General features: G+C 46.8%; 1 protein-coding gene across 3 annotated transcripts in view; it reads right to left on the reverse strand.

Annotated features, from left to right (window-relative positions):
* The window catches only part of SYNGR3 (synaptogyrin 3), a 130,877-nt gene extending 119,480 nt beyond the window's left edge, over positions 1–11,397 (reverse strand). For all 3 annotated transcript variants that reach the window (XM_044304800.1, XM_044304799.1, XM_044304801.1), the window contains exon 1: positions 11,108–11,397. In XM_044304800.1, the coding sequence (XP_044160735.1) occupies positions 11,108–11,206 (99 nt within the window). In that variant the 5' untranslated portion in view covers positions 11,207–11,397. The remainder of the gene's footprint in view (positions 1–11,107) is intronic.
* Between the last annotated feature and the right edge of the window lie 4,153 nt (positions 11,398–15,550).

Here is a 15,550-nt window from a genome sequence, read left to right on the forward strand (position 1 = left end):
GGTGAGGGGCGTGGCTTAGTGTAAAAAAATAAATAAATCTACGCACGCCGCTGATAATGTCCCTCCTTGGGCTTTTTAAAAGTTGGGGGTATTGAGAAGTATCGGTATCAGTATGTGCCCCCAGCCTTCTACTGTGTGACTAGTGAGACCCCTGGATGTCTACATGAAGGTCTGACAGTGTCACCCACCTGCAGTGGCAGCTGTTGCTAAGCAACAGTCCAACTGCTTAGAAACACGGCAGCCATGCACGTATAACATGCATCACATCCATTTGCAGAATCAATGTTTATCTCTCTTTTTTAGCTCCATTTTAGTATATTCTGCAGAGTGAATGTGTCTGGTTGCTTAGCAACCATTTCCCAGGGTGGCCACTATTTGACTATATGTCGCTGTGTATCCAGAGGTGGTCACAGGAAGTATTATCTTCTCCCCTTGCTACTAAAATCCGTCTACGTCCCTTTTGGGCACCAAATTGTCTATGAACATTACAAGATATTCTGCGTGTTTCAACCCCCCCCCCCCAAACCCCCCCCCCCCCCCCCCGCTCACACACACACACACTTATTTGCAATATCTCTGTTTGCTGTAAGTGAATAGGAACAATCTTGTTTACATCCCAAGGCTGAAACTCCTATAAGCCTCGTATGTATGGATGCTCTGCTGTGCCTGTGCTCTGGTGCTTCGGTGTATCGATGGGGTACTCACCAATCATACTTTGACGGCCTATCCTAAGGAGATGCTGTAGTATCCTGAAGCAAGAGTAGTTTGGACCATGAATGTTTGTGGACATTTGCCCCTATTGCTACTGTGTAAAGCCATCAACTCCATACTTTATTGCACTTTGAAGGGTTAACTTGCACTGTGATCTATACTGTTATGTGCACTTATACTGTTTTATATTGTTGAACTGCGTATCTAAGTATATTGTAATATATCCTGTTCATTTGTCCTGTTATTGCCGTATATCTGCACTGCACTGTGGAAAGGGTTAATGCACAGCCAGCTAATACCGAGAGACTTTGGGACTTTCTATCTATGCACCAAGAAGCTAGTAATCTTCCTCAGTTAATATAGTTGACTATGCAAAGTTTGTGAAAGCAAAAGCCAGACACACTAACCTTTTGAATGTCTGTTTTTGCTCTGTAGTTTATGTCTGAAGACGGGTTTATGTCTGGAAAAACTGCTTATTCATTCCCATAGACTTGCATTGAAACTCCATACAAGTCTACGACTGACAGAAATTCTAACAATGTTTCTGTTTAGGCTGCACTTCTCCACTCCTCCCACTAGAACAGGGATCAGCAACCTCTGGCACTCCAGGTGTTCTGAAACTACAACTCCCAGAGTGCTCCATTCACTTCTATGGGAGAACAGCTGAGCATGTTTGCATGCTGGGAGTTGTAGTTTTACAGCGGATGGAATGTCAAAGTTTGCTGATCCCTGCACTAGAAGGTTCTAATTCAGCTAGAAACTGTATATAAAAAGAATAGTCAGAGACCCTAGTTGTCTGTAAATGACCAGTGTTTAATAGGAGAGACTCTATCAGTCTACGTGAGTGAAGAGAAGAAGATGCTGAGATGGGAATACTGAGCCACAGACCCCCGATTACCAGCCTGTTAACCAAGGAGCCAGCCGGACGACTGAGCCACAAACCCTGGCCGCCACCACCGCCTGTAGAGTTTTGCACTTGAGTTCCTGCAGTACAGAAGCACACTAGTATTCTGACTCTCTGGACTTATTTCCCATTGGGGTGCTCCATGCCTTACCATCCCCTCTAGAGAGAAGCAACACATGTGTATCGCCCCAGAGTGGCATTACCACTCCTACGCCCTGCTTCTATCTGTGTATGCTAATATCATGTCATCTTTGCATTTATTTCAGGTCCTATACACTGTGCATTTCTAATGTTTGTAACTGTTGTGTTCAAATGTAATGTGCCTGGCTCACCAGCAGGTGGCAGCTAATACGGCAGAGCTACAATAAGGTAGAATGAAGCTTTACATTCCATTCTAAAACCCCTCTGTGGAGGAGTGGGCGAGTCCCACTTCCTGCAGGAAGGGTGGGGATCAGTTTAAGTTAGTTTAGCTTACCCCCTGCTAGGGGAAGGAGGGTGTGCTGGGCACGTCTCTGCTGGACGTGCCCAAGCCAAGCCAAGTCAGCCAGAGCACCTTCAGCTCTGCTGGATGTGGAGGCCACAGCTCAGAGCCTCAGGGGCCAGGAGGAGAGTTCCCTGGCATAATTAAGAGACAGAATACAAAGAGAGAAGTTGCAGCACAAAGAATAAGCTAAGTTATACAGCAAGCCTGTCAGCACAGCCAGAGAGCAACAGATGTAGCAGAGTTGAGTTTGCCTGCCAGAGTTTTAATGCCAAAGCCTGCTGGGACCGAGACAAAGTTTAAAGATTGTGTCTGATGAAAGTTTACCAAAGAAAAGCTGCTTTTCAACTGTATCTTAAGGTCTGGACTCAAGTTATTCTTTTATCTTCAATTTGTCTGCTTCGGAGTCAATGCCTGGGTTCCAACCGTATCCAGGTAGGAGCACTGTGACTCACTCACACTATAAGGGACATTTTAGGCCGCCCTATACCACTTGGCCATTCCTACACCTGGGTACCGCCACCATTACAAAAGGGGCCCTGGCAATTGGTGTTCGTTGCACAAGGTGACACCTCAAAGGCGTCCGCGGGACTCAGCGTAGCCTTGGGGCCAAACCCAGCCAGAGAAAGGGAGGAGATAAGGCTGTCTGGAAAGAGAGAGCAGGACCTATGCATTTGTAAGAAGCTTGGGTGACTCTGTGACAAAAGTTCCATAGCCGCTAATGATGGCTGCTGTAATCTTTTGGACACGGCTTCTAGAGGAAGAAAAGATCAGGCGCAGGCAGGGCCGGTGCTACCATAAGGCAGACCAAGCGGCTGCCTTAGGGCGCACCCTGGGGGAGGGCGGAAAAATGTGACATGGAGGGGGAGAAATGTGACATGGAGGCATGATGGCTGACATGGGGGCATGATGGCTTACATGGAGGGCTGATGGATGGGGGCTGATGGCTGACATGGGGGGGCTAATGGCTGACATGGCGGCATGATGGCTGACATGGGGGGCTGATGGATGGGGGCTGATGTCTGACATGGGGGTCTGATCTGAGGTCTGATTAACATTGGGGGTCTGATTGGGGCTGTTAGCTGAGGTCTGATTAGCATTGGGGTCTGATTGCTGGTCTGACCTGAGGTGTAATGGAAAATATGTTTTTATTATTATCCTCCTCTAAAACCTAGGTGCGTCTTAGAGGGCAAAAAATATGGTCCTCAAACTAGTGATTGTCTGAAGCAGAGAGAAGATACCAGGACCACACAGAGGAGAAGCCAGCTGCTGCAGATGGGACTAGGGTCAAGGGAGCTGCGAGGGGGGGGGCGCCAAAATGTAGCTTCGCTTGTGTTGGCAAAAATCCTTGCACCGGCCCTGGGCGCAGGACTAGCTGATTTCTCAGATTTTTGCATCCATAATACACGTACGACAGGGAAATAGTGGCTTTTATTTCATTGTTCTCTGCAGAGGGAGTTCTTTTTCCCAAGTGTTTACCTGCCTCACGGTATTAGCAAACAGGTAATTGTTATGCACCAAGGGAACTGAGAGCAGGCAGCACCTGAAAGGCTTCCAAACGCGCATTTTATCATTCATAGGTCATAGACAAACAAGAACATTCCTTTAATCCGGCTTCCCGTAGTTCAGAAATTCAGAACAGGAAAACCAGGAGCAGCAGACTGACTCCCAGAGGGGACACAATGCAAAACCCGATAAGGGCAAATAAAAATTTAAAGGGAAGATTTATGCCATCAAATGACTCCCAGCGCTTGGCACACATAATATTGCAGCTGCCCAGTTCCTCCCCCTTTGCCCTGATTAGCAGCCTTTTGCCATCCTGGTAACCACATATAAACCTGGCGCATTCGCCAATCATTCCCAGCGCATGCACAGTAAGTGAGCCCGGTGGCCACAGCAGGAAGTGCACCAAGCATGTGCCGGGCACGAACGGCGCATGTAGAAAATTACTAACCAAAATTACGACGTGCATACCAGGGTGGGGCTGTCAGGGCAAATGGAGGGGAGCTGGGCAGGGTTTGCAAGTTGGATATGTCATGAGCGGTGACAGGTCCACGTTAGAGTACCTGCACACGAATTTCCGTGCAGATTTCTGTGCGGTTTTTGGTGCAGATTTGATGCGGTTTTGCCACAGATCTTACCCTTCATTGGAAAAGGGTGAAATCCGCAGCTAAAACTGCAAACATAGTTGAAATGCTGCGGATTTGGAAATCTGCACGCCAGGTCAATTTGCGCAAACTGTACATGAGATTTGTGTAATCTCATACACTTTGCTGGCACTGTACTACAATGTCGTTTTTCCACACTGGAACCCGCATGGCGTATTCCGCAATGTGTGCAGGTGGCTTTAAAGGGCTATTCCCATCTTGGACATTGGGAGCATATCGCTTAGGATCGCTCTGGGACCCGCACCTATACTTAGAACGTAGCTCGCAAAGTGAAAGAGAGCGGGCCACACATGTGCAGCTACCCTCCATTCATTTCTATAGGACTGCCGAAAATAGCTGCGAGGCATAGACATCTGTTATCAGAAGTCCTATTGAAACTAATTGAGCAGTGGCCGCGCTTGCGCAGTGTGCTTCCCATTCGTTTCAATGGGACTTCCAAGAATATCCGAGTGCATGGCTCGGCTACTTTCAGCAGTCCCATACAAACGAATGGAGGGCGGCCACGCACGATCAGTGCACCCACCACCACTTTGCGGGCTCTGTTCTAAGTATAGGTGCGGGTCCCAGAAGTAGGACCCACATCTATCAGACATGAGGGGCATAGCCTAGCGATATGCTCCCAATATCCAAGATGGGAATACCCATTTAAGTTGCAGGGTGACTTCAGACATGTTGCAGATTTTGGGGCAGATGCTGCGGAATTTACCCTTGCATTGCCTCTTACACAGCCATCACCCAGCTTTCCCGTAGTACAGAATGTTACACCCCCTTTGCTATAGATGTATAACTAGTCATCTTTGTCATTGAGGACCCTAGAAAAGCTGGGTGACACCTGCAGTTGCTGTAGCGGCTGCATATTTTCTTCATCCAGCTTTCCTAGGACTGGATACACCTTGCTCTGACTCTGTGCTATGCAGAGCTTCAGCACTGGTGTCGTTCCCAGTTGTGGCTCCTGTTTCCAGGAAGACAGTGAGGTGTTGCCTTAAATACAGGCAGCAATTTCATACGCACAAGCTCCTGGAGTATCACACCTCCATGAAGCAGAGCCCAATGTGTTCTTGGCATCTTCCCCTTTAAATCCACCTTAATATATACACAACCCCTTAATAACGCCATCTGGTACTGAACTATTATAAGGCTATAATGGACGGTGAATTATGAGCCCCTGCAACAACATTCAAATGACATTGCAAGGATATAAACTAAGGTCCTAACAGATCAATCAGCCCATGGGCTATTTCACAGCAGAGCGGCCTAGGCCCGGATTATTCACGCTGCAGTTACGGGCAGGGCATTGCGTGCTGGGTAAAGGCTGCACTACCGGGATGCTCAGAGACTGTGTCTTCTCTGGCGCATGGATTGTCATGGACGTAGCGCTATACCGCAGGGCAGAACACAATACAGAGGAGATTTAGAGACCAGAGCCAGGGAGCAGGGGAGCAGTTGCCCCTGGCAGCCAATCAGATCTCCGCTATCATTGTAAAGAGGCTCTTTGGAGGATGAGAGCTGGGAGCTGATTGGTTGCTAGGGGCAATGGCTCCCAGTTACTCACTCACGCACAACAATCCCCGGAAATCTAATTTCCCAGTCTGAGACACGCGTGTTATGGGAAAGACAATTAACCCTAGGGGCCTAATGACATGACTTTGCCTTTTGCAGCTGTCTTGTGAAAATCGTGGCACAAAATGCAAAACGGCTGCAGGGTGAAAATCAAACCCATGAATAACATGCAGCTTCCATTCAGATACATACAGAAATGGTATCTACAATATGGAAACCCACTCAGTGAAAATGGGGGGCTGGTCACACATTTAGGGTCACTTCCATAAAGCTATTTCGCCCTTTTTGGTTACCCGCTAGTCATGGTAACAACACATGGCCTGAGTGTTTTCTTAAAGGGGTCAGTCTGTTAGTCATGGTAACAACACATGTGTTTTCTTAAAGGGATCAGCCCACTAGTCATGGTAACAACATATGGCCTGAGTGTTTCCTAAAAGGGGGTTGTCCGTTAGTCATGGTAATAGTACACGGCCTCAGTATTTCCTTAAAGGGGTCAGCCCGCTAGTCATGGTAACAGCACATGACCTCAGTGTTTCCTTACAGGGGTTCGCTTACCGGAGCGATGCGGCCTCTTCATGCAGATGATTGGCGCAGTTACCGGGGGTCAGACCCCTGCCAATCTAAAATTTAGCAATAAATCTCAATCCCTGAGAACCACTTTAAAGGGGTATTCCAGAAACACACATTTATCACCTCTCCAGTGGACAGCTGGCAGGCTCAGCCCGGGGTCCCCCATCGGACTCCTGTCTACCACATCCCCACGACTGCGGTGAGGAGGAGTTTGAATGGAGCAGCGTTCGAGCATGATGGAAGACATGCTGGGGGAGTCAGCTCACTAGGGTCCCCATTTCCAGGAGTCGAACCACCACCTGTTTAATATTTATCACATATGCAGTGAATAAGTGATAACTGTATGGGGCTGGAATACCCCTTTAAAAGGGAAAATGGGGCAATCGCAAAGAATGTTCTAGAACTTTATCCCATATGGAAACATCGAGGTTGCTTGTGCACAAGAAGGAGTACAGATCTCATTCTCATGTACAGCCATGGGCACTCTGTGTGCCGCCATATGGTGCCTCCATGATACAGCATGAGATAGAACATGGATTAAGTTGGAGGCTACACACCTAGTATTAGTATCTGGGCGCACCGGACCACCTGACCCACTAGCCCCCCATACTAGGCTTTGCTGTAAGGAATGATAACTACCATATAGGCCCATTAGCTCAGCGGTCATGATAGATCTCAATAGAAATGCACCACTCAAGGCGGAATTCCCCTTTAAGTACTTTACTCAGCCAAATTAGAACATCTGCTGGAAATAGGAAACTGTCTGAATGTTCTTATTAATCATGTTTGGAAAGTACCAAGGCACTGTAAAATCAGAAGGGTACACACCCATTATAATCACAGCGTCAACCGAACGCTCTGCCGTCTCCTGATTCGGGCACAGTGGCTATGTAGCTGTACAGGTCCAAAGCTAGCAGCCGCACTCGCATCCTGGTGCCACATCCCAGCCCCCCTGCCTTATCAGAGAGCACCCAGCGTGGCAGGGTGGTCCGGGTCTGTTACAGATTTTGCATTGGTGTCCAGGATACTTCAGATTAGTGGAGACCATCGCTGCAGCCACTTGGCGGTCTAAAGCAATATTAGCAACCAGTTCGATATCAGCTTTAGGGCTCATGCACACGAACGTTGTTTGGGTCCGCATCCGATCCACATTTTTTGGATGTGGACCCATTCACTTCAATGGGGGTGCCAAAGATGCGGACATCACCCCCACAAATAAAAATAGAACATGTCTTAGTCTTGTGCGTATAGGATAGGACTGGTCTTTTGAGGGCCAGACTTTCCGTTCCGCAAAATGCAGAACGCACATGGCCAGTGTGTAGGAGGCCTTATTCAGATCTTAAAGGGATCCGCTCATTACAAGCCCCTTTACTAGGTTACTATATAGATTTCCTAATATCGCTTAAATTAGTCAATTTACACTGAGGATGAGATTTCTTCAGATCTCGTGGTAAAAAATGCAGATTTGCCGCAAGCAATTCTGCGGCGGCGAATCTGCAGCGTTTCCATCCTGTATGGACATATTCATAAGCCTGTTAGTGGACTACTCCTGTAAAGGGAGTAAATCCAGTAATAGTAATTTATTAAAGGGGTAGCCATACAATAGAAATGTAAGGCATATTCACTGGAAATGCCACTAAAGGTGGAGCCCCCAATAATTGGGTCTTGGGCCCCCCCCAGTGTGACTTATAACCCGGTCACAATAGTGAGAAGAAACAGGAAAGAGTTGGCCACATTGTCTGGTTTAGTAAATGCTTTCATTCCCTGTAACAATGCGGAAACATCTTTTCTTAAAACTCTGCTATCCTCTTTTATTCCTCCCGGAAATATGTACTAAATGACCGTATCACTGGGTTTTACAATTCTTTTCTATGGTGTGTTTCCCTACACAGTCTGTTCAATCAATGCTGACTTTATCAGACTGTACAGGGATACACACCATTGAGAAGGAGGCTTGTAACACCCAGCTGTCAAGTTAATCACACATTTTCAGGAAGAATAAAAGAGGAATGGCGCAATGCAGGGTATTACTAAACAACAATGCAGCATTGTTTTTTCAGGGGGGAAGGGGGGGGTGCAACCACTAAAACAGATGATATCCGCTTCTTAAGAGCACGTCCTTTGTAGTTAAAAAATTCTGCACTGATAACTCTCATTTTCTGAGACAGAGCTCCAAATCCCCTGCATGGCCATAGAGTTAAATCAGGCATGCTCAACCTGCGGCCCTCCAGCTGTTGCAAAACTACAACTCCCAGCATGCCCGAACAGCCTACAGCTATCAGCCTACAGCAGGGCATTGTGGGAGTTGTAGTTTTACAACAGCTGGAGGGCCGCAGGTGGAGCATGCCTGAGTTAAATGATATAATTCTGTATGCCTGCAGCTGCCCCTAGAGGGAGCTCAAGAGCTTACTGCATACTGTTTGTACCATAGAAATCAATTATTTAGTAGGCAGCGAGCTCTTGAGCTCCCCCTAGCTGTGGCTGTAGGCAGAATATATTCATATCTATTTTCTATGCTGGGGATTTGGAGCTCTGTATCAGGAAAACTGACCGCTATAAAGATATATTAAGAAATGAGTCAGCACAGAATGTCAGAGCAGATAGCCAGAATGTAAAATGTGGCCTAATGAGCTTCAACTTACTTAAAATACAATTGAATGTTCCATGCATCTTCTTCAGTCCTGCAGCCATTCCATTCCTAAACCCCTCCGGTACCTGCTGAAAACCCCATTGATCAGACTGTCTGCATTGATCCAACCATCATACTGTCCATTCCTTGGGGCCCACTGTCGATTCCATGATGTGTCCAAATCAATCAAGGCGCTAATGAATAGTCATATCTGGGAAATTCGGGAGGGTTAATAATAACCTATTCCTGGATCTCCAGCAAATTATCGAGAAACTGAAAGGAAAATGGCAAGAGATGACCTGCAGCAGGTGAGGGCATGGGAGGGTAGAGCGACGGGTAACCTAAATTCTGGATCTAGCCCCATGTATTAGCACAGGCCACAATGCATGGTCATTATCACAGAGCAAACACCGTACTATTCTCAATGCTCCTTGTGCACACAGAGCTCATCCTCCTCCTCCTCCCATCTGATCAGGATCCCATCTCTCGTGCTGATCCAATGAACCTACAGGCGAAGGGGGAGCCATAGAAATGTCTGCTAACCCCTTATTATTCTCCGTCGGAAGTCACTCTATCGATATAACATATTCAAGCCCTTATTATAGAAGGGTTATACCCTAAGCACAGAAATGGCATACTTAAAACATAGGATGAGAAAACCGGATTGTAGAGTGGTATAACATGAGCATGTCCTTATTATAGGATGGTTTACTGTCTGCCCATAGGAAAGAATGGTATATCATATTTATCCCCTTAGAACAGAGAGTGTGCCAGCCCATAAGCATGTCCCTCGAACAATACGGTATAACATGAGCACGTCTGTAAACCAGGATGGTATAGCTGAGCAGAATCGAATTTTGAACAAAAGCATGCGCTAAGAGAAGAAGGCATAACATAATCATGTCCTAGAGATGGTATAGGCATAATGTCCTTGTTATGTAATGGTATAATATAAGCTTGTCCTTAGTACATAATGGTAATAATATTAGCAGTTCTTTGGTATGTAATGGCAGAATATAAGCATGTCCTTAGTATAGAATGGTATGATATTAGAATTCCCTTCATAAATAATGGTATAATATAAGTATGGTTTCAGTATATAATGGTATAATATAAGCATGACCTAGGTATAAAATGGCATAATAGAAGCATATCCTTAGCATATAATGATATAAGAATGGTCTTAGTATATAATGGTATAATATTAGCATTTCCTTCGTATATAATGGTATAATATAAGTATGATCTTAGTTTATAATGTAAGCATGCCCTTAGTATATACTGGTATAATATAAGCATTTCCTTACCATCTAACGTAAGTATGTTCTTAGTATATAAGCATGTCCTTACCATATAATGGTATGATATATACACATGCCCTTTGTACTGTATATAATGGTATAATATGTTATTAGTATAGAACGGTATAATATAAGCATGCCCTTAGTATGTAATATAATCACATTCTCAGTGTATAATGGTATAATATCGGTATATAATATATGCATGTCTTCAGTATATGATAGAATAAGAATATCCTTAGTGTAATATAAGCATGTCCTTAGTGCAGTATGTAATGGTATAATACAGGATGGATATAACATAGGCATGCCTTTAGTATATGACGGTATAATATAATATCCATTTGCTATATTCAGCCTCTCCACCAGCCGGTGCATGCTCATACATTTATATTCACAGCCCATACCACACAGCACAGGTGAATGGGGGGGCACAAGGTGAATGGGGTGACTCCAGCACCCTGGTTATAGCGCCCTCATTAGACTCCTATGGGGAGGACCACCGCCTCTGGACAGATGTTGCCACCAGTATCATGCAGACTATGCCATAGCTGTTTTGCATGGCAGACAGGAGTGTCTATTGTCTGTGCCATCACAATGGACCTCACCAGCCCAGGGTGCTGGATATAGGGGTGTCTATAGCACCCTATTATAATGCTACCATACTGGGGAAAAAAAGCAGAGATTCATGGTATCATCCTATAGATCAGCTGATTGCATTGCTGCCACTGTCTGCTGTGCATTAGGTCCATGCATGGCTGACAATGAGTGGTCCTCACTTACCCAGGATGCTATCCTCAGGATGGTCTGGGGTTGCTTCAGGAATTCTATAGGATCAAAGCCTGCTCCTGCTCTGCCAGCTCCAAATGAAGCTCCTTCCATGTCTGCAGAGTCACTGCTCAGCACCTGCTTCCTCTCCTGGTCCTCTAGCCCCTGCAGGTTGGTATGCAGCCCCCCTGCCCTTGGTAGGATCTGTCTGCCTGTCAGTCAGTCCTTCCTTCACCCTCCCCTCCTCTCTCTCCCTCTTGCAGACCCTTCTTCTTCTTTGCACCCAGTCTCTCTCCCTATGCTCTAGCAGTCTGTGCCTATGGTGCTGTGTGTGTACTACATCCTCATCTGTGGCACCTCCTCCCCCTCCCTTCTCTCTGCCCTGCCATATATTTCATTCTCCTCCTCCCGTCCTCGTCATCTTCTTTTTTTTTTCCTTATCATCCTCCACACAGTTCCTCTCCTTATCTCCCCCTTCACACCATTATCATCCCTCCTACTGTACCCAATCCTTTGCAAATGCCACCTTCACACTGGCATCAATGGGTTAAGGTGGCACCAAGATAGATGAGCCACTGCTGGGTGTATTAAATGAGCACTGTAGGGTAAGGGTACTTTCACACTAGCGTTTTTCTTTTCCGGCATAGAGTTCTGTCCTAGGGGCTCAATACCGGATAAGAACTGATCAGGCATATCCCCATGCATTCTGAATGGAGAGCAATCTGTTCAGGATGCATCAGGATGTCTTCAGTTCAGTCGTTTTGAACGATTAGGCAAAAGATAAAACCGTAGCATGCTACGGTTTTATCTCCGGCGAAAAAAACTTAAGACTTGCCTGAATGCCGTATCCGGCATTTTTCCCCATAGGAATGCATTAGTGCCGAATCCGTCCTTCTGGTCTGCGCATGCTCAGACCGGTAAAAATGTGAAAAAGGATACAAGACGGATCTGTCTGTCCGCATGACAAGCGGAGAGACGGATTTGTTTCTTGCAATGCATTTGTGAGACGGATCCGCATTCGGATGCGTCTCACAAATGCTTTCAGTAAAATCCAGATCGGCGGATCCGGCGGGCAGTTCCAATGACGCAACTGCTTGCCGGATCACACTGCCGCAAGTGTGAAAGTAGCCTAAGGCCTCATGCACACGACAGTTTATTTTCACGGTCCGCAAAAATGGGGTCCGTAGGTCCGTGATCCGTGACCGTTTTTTCGTCCGTGGGTCTTCCTTGATTTTTGGAGGATCCACGGACATGAAAAAAAAGTCGTTTTGGTGTCCGCCTGGCCGTGCGGAGCCAAACGGATCCGTCCTGAATTACAATGCAAGTCAATGGGGACGGATCCGTTTGACGTTGTCACAATATGGTGCCATTTCAAACGGATCCGTCCCCATTGACTTTCAATGTAAAGTCTGGAGTTCTTTTATACCATCGGATTGGAGTTTTCTCCAATCCGATGGTATATTTTAACTTGAAGTGTCCCCATCACCATGGGAACGCCTCTATGTTAGAATATACTGTCGGATATGAGCTACAGCGTGAAACTCAGATCCGACAGTATATTCTAACACAGAGGCGTTCCCATGGTGATGGGGACGCTTCTAGTTAGAATACACTACAAACTTTGTACAAGACTGCCCCCTGCTGCCTGGCAGCACCCGATCTCTTACAGGGGGATATGATAGCACAATTAACCCTTTCAGGTGCGACACCTGAAGGGGTTAATTGTACTATCATATCCCCCTGTAAGAGATCAGGGCTGCCAGGCAGCAGGGGGCAGACCCCCCCCCCTTCCCCAGTTTGAATATCGTTGGTGGCACAGTGTACGCCCCCCATCGGGCCCCCCGTCCTCCCTCTAGTGTAATAAATCGTTGGTGGGACAGTGTGCGCCCCCCATCGGCCCCCCTCCCTCTATAGCAGTAACAACATTGGTGTCCAGTGTGCGGCCTCCCATCTCCCCCCCCCCCCCCCATCATTGGTGGCAGCGGAGTTCCGATCGGAGTCCCAGTTTAATCGCTGGGGCTCCGATCAGTAACCATGGCAACCAGGACGCTACTGCAGTCCTGGTTGCCATGGTTACTTAGCAATAGTACACTAGTAGAAGATTCATAGTTACCTGCTTGCTGCTGCGATGTCTGTGAACGGCCGGGAGCTCCTCCTACTGGTAAGTGAAAGGTCTGTGCGGCGCATTGCTAAAGAACTGTCACTTACCAGTAGGAGGAGCTCCCGGCCGGTCACAGACATCGCAGCAGCAAGCAGGTAAGTATGAATCTTCTACTATTGTACTATTGCTAAGTAACCATGGCAACCAGGGCTGCAGTAGCTTCCTGGTTGCCATGGTTACCGATCGGAGCCCCAGCGATTAAACTGGGACTCCGATCGGAACTCTGCTGCCACCAATGATGGGGGGGGGGGGAGATGGGAGGCCGCACACTGCCACCAATGTTGTTACTGCTATAGAGGGAGGGGGGCCGATGGGGGGCGCACACTGTGCCACCAACGATTTATAACAATAGAGGGAGGAAGGGGGGGCGATGGGGGGCGCACACTGGCCACCAACGATTTATAACAATAGAGGGAGGAAGGGGGGGCCCGATGGGGGGCGCACACTGTGCCACCAACGATTTATAACAATAGAGGGAGGAAGGGGGGGCCCGATGGGGGGCGCACACTGTGCCACCAACGATTTATTACACTAGAGGGAGGAAGGGGGGCCCGATGGGTGGCGCACACTGTGCCACCAACGATATTCAAACTGGGGAGGGGGGGGGTCTGCCCCCTGCTGCCTGGCAGCCCTGATCTCTTACAGGGGGATATGATAGTACAATTAACCCCTTCAGGTGCCGCACCTGAAGGGGTTAATTGTGCTATCATATCCCCGGGGTGCTGCCAGGCAGCAGGGGGCAGTCTTGTACAAAGTTTGTAGTGTATTCTAACTAGAAGCGTCCCCATCACCATGGGAACGCCTCTGTGTTAGAATATACTGTCGGATATGAGTTTTCACGAAGTGAAAACTTAGATCTGAAAAAGCTTTTATGCAGACGGATCTTCGGATCCGTCTGTATGAAAGCAACCTACGGCCACGGATCATGGATGCCAATCTTGTATGCATCCGTGTTCTTTCACGGACCCATTGACTTGAATGGGTCCGTGAACCGTTGTCCGTCAAAAAAATAGGACAGGTCATATTTTTTTGACGGACAGGATACACGGATCACGGCCTCGGATGCAAAACGGTGCATTTTCCGATTTTTCCACGGACCCATTGAAAGTCAATGGGTCCGCGAAAAAAACCTGAAAACGGCACAATGGCCACGGATGCACACAACGGTCGTGTGCATGAGGCCTTAAGCAGATATTTTCCTACTACATAAATTTTGTTCCAATGGGAAAAATTTTTAATCGATCAATAGTCAGTGACTAAGGACATGTTTAGATGGAACAGATTTCCATTGGTCAGAATCAATCATTTCTACCCCGTAGACTCATCTATAATCAATAGGGCTCCTTTCCATTGGTCGCACGGACTAAATTATTTTAAAGGGGTTGTCTCATCTGAGACATTGGTGACATATTGCTAGGATATGCCACCATTGTCAGATAAGTGCGGGTCCCACCTCTGGGCCTCGCACCTATCTCTAGAACGAGAACGAACTGCGTACACACGGCTACCCTCTATTCATTTCTATGGGAATCACGAATATTTCCGGCAGTCCCATAGAGGTCAATGGAGGGTGCTTTCGTTCACTATGGAAGCCCCTTTCTAGTGATAGGTGTGGGTCCCAGAGGTGGGACCCGCACCTATCTCACATTGGTGCCATAGCCTAACGCAGGGGTCCGCAACCTTTGGCACTCCAGCTGCTGTGAAACTACAACTCCCAGCATGCAAACATGCTCGGCTATTCTTATAACTCCCATAGAAGTGAATGAAGCATTCTGGGAGTTGTAGTTTCTGAACAGCTGGAGCGCTGGAGGTTGCTGATCCCCGGCCTAACGGTATGCCACCAATATCTCTGATGACACAACCCCTTTAACGTATATATTTGTTCCAATAATTTGGAACCTGATAGTCTGTAATTTCTGTGACACTGCTTTTACATAGGTTTTTCATGTTGTTTTTCTGCACTTTTGAGTTTTTTATTTTATTTTGCAGGGTTTCTAAGCAAAAAAACACCAGCTTCAGCTGTTAGCTATAGGTCTATAGTTTATGTTTATTAGGTGATCTTTTTTGTCTTTGGCTTCTTTTAAAAAAACGCAGCAAGTTGTAGCTCTTGATGTCTCAACACCTTCTCTATAGGAGACGATCACCATGAAAAACAAACGCTAGTGGTGAGATACCCTGTGTGCCAAAAGAGGCCACAAAAATACAGCAAAAAATAAAAACTTTTTTTTTCCACATTTGTTTTATTTTACAAAATTCCACTATAACATCTTATCATAATAACACAATTATAACCCAAC

Source organism: Bufo gargarizans, chromosome 8 (genome assembly GCF_014858855.1).
Source record: "Bufo gargarizans isolate SCDJY-AF-19 chromosome 8, ASM1485885v1, whole genome shotgun sequence".
NCBI classification, from domain to species: Eukaryota; Metazoa; Chordata; class Amphibia; order Anura; family Bufonidae; genus Bufo; species Bufo gargarizans.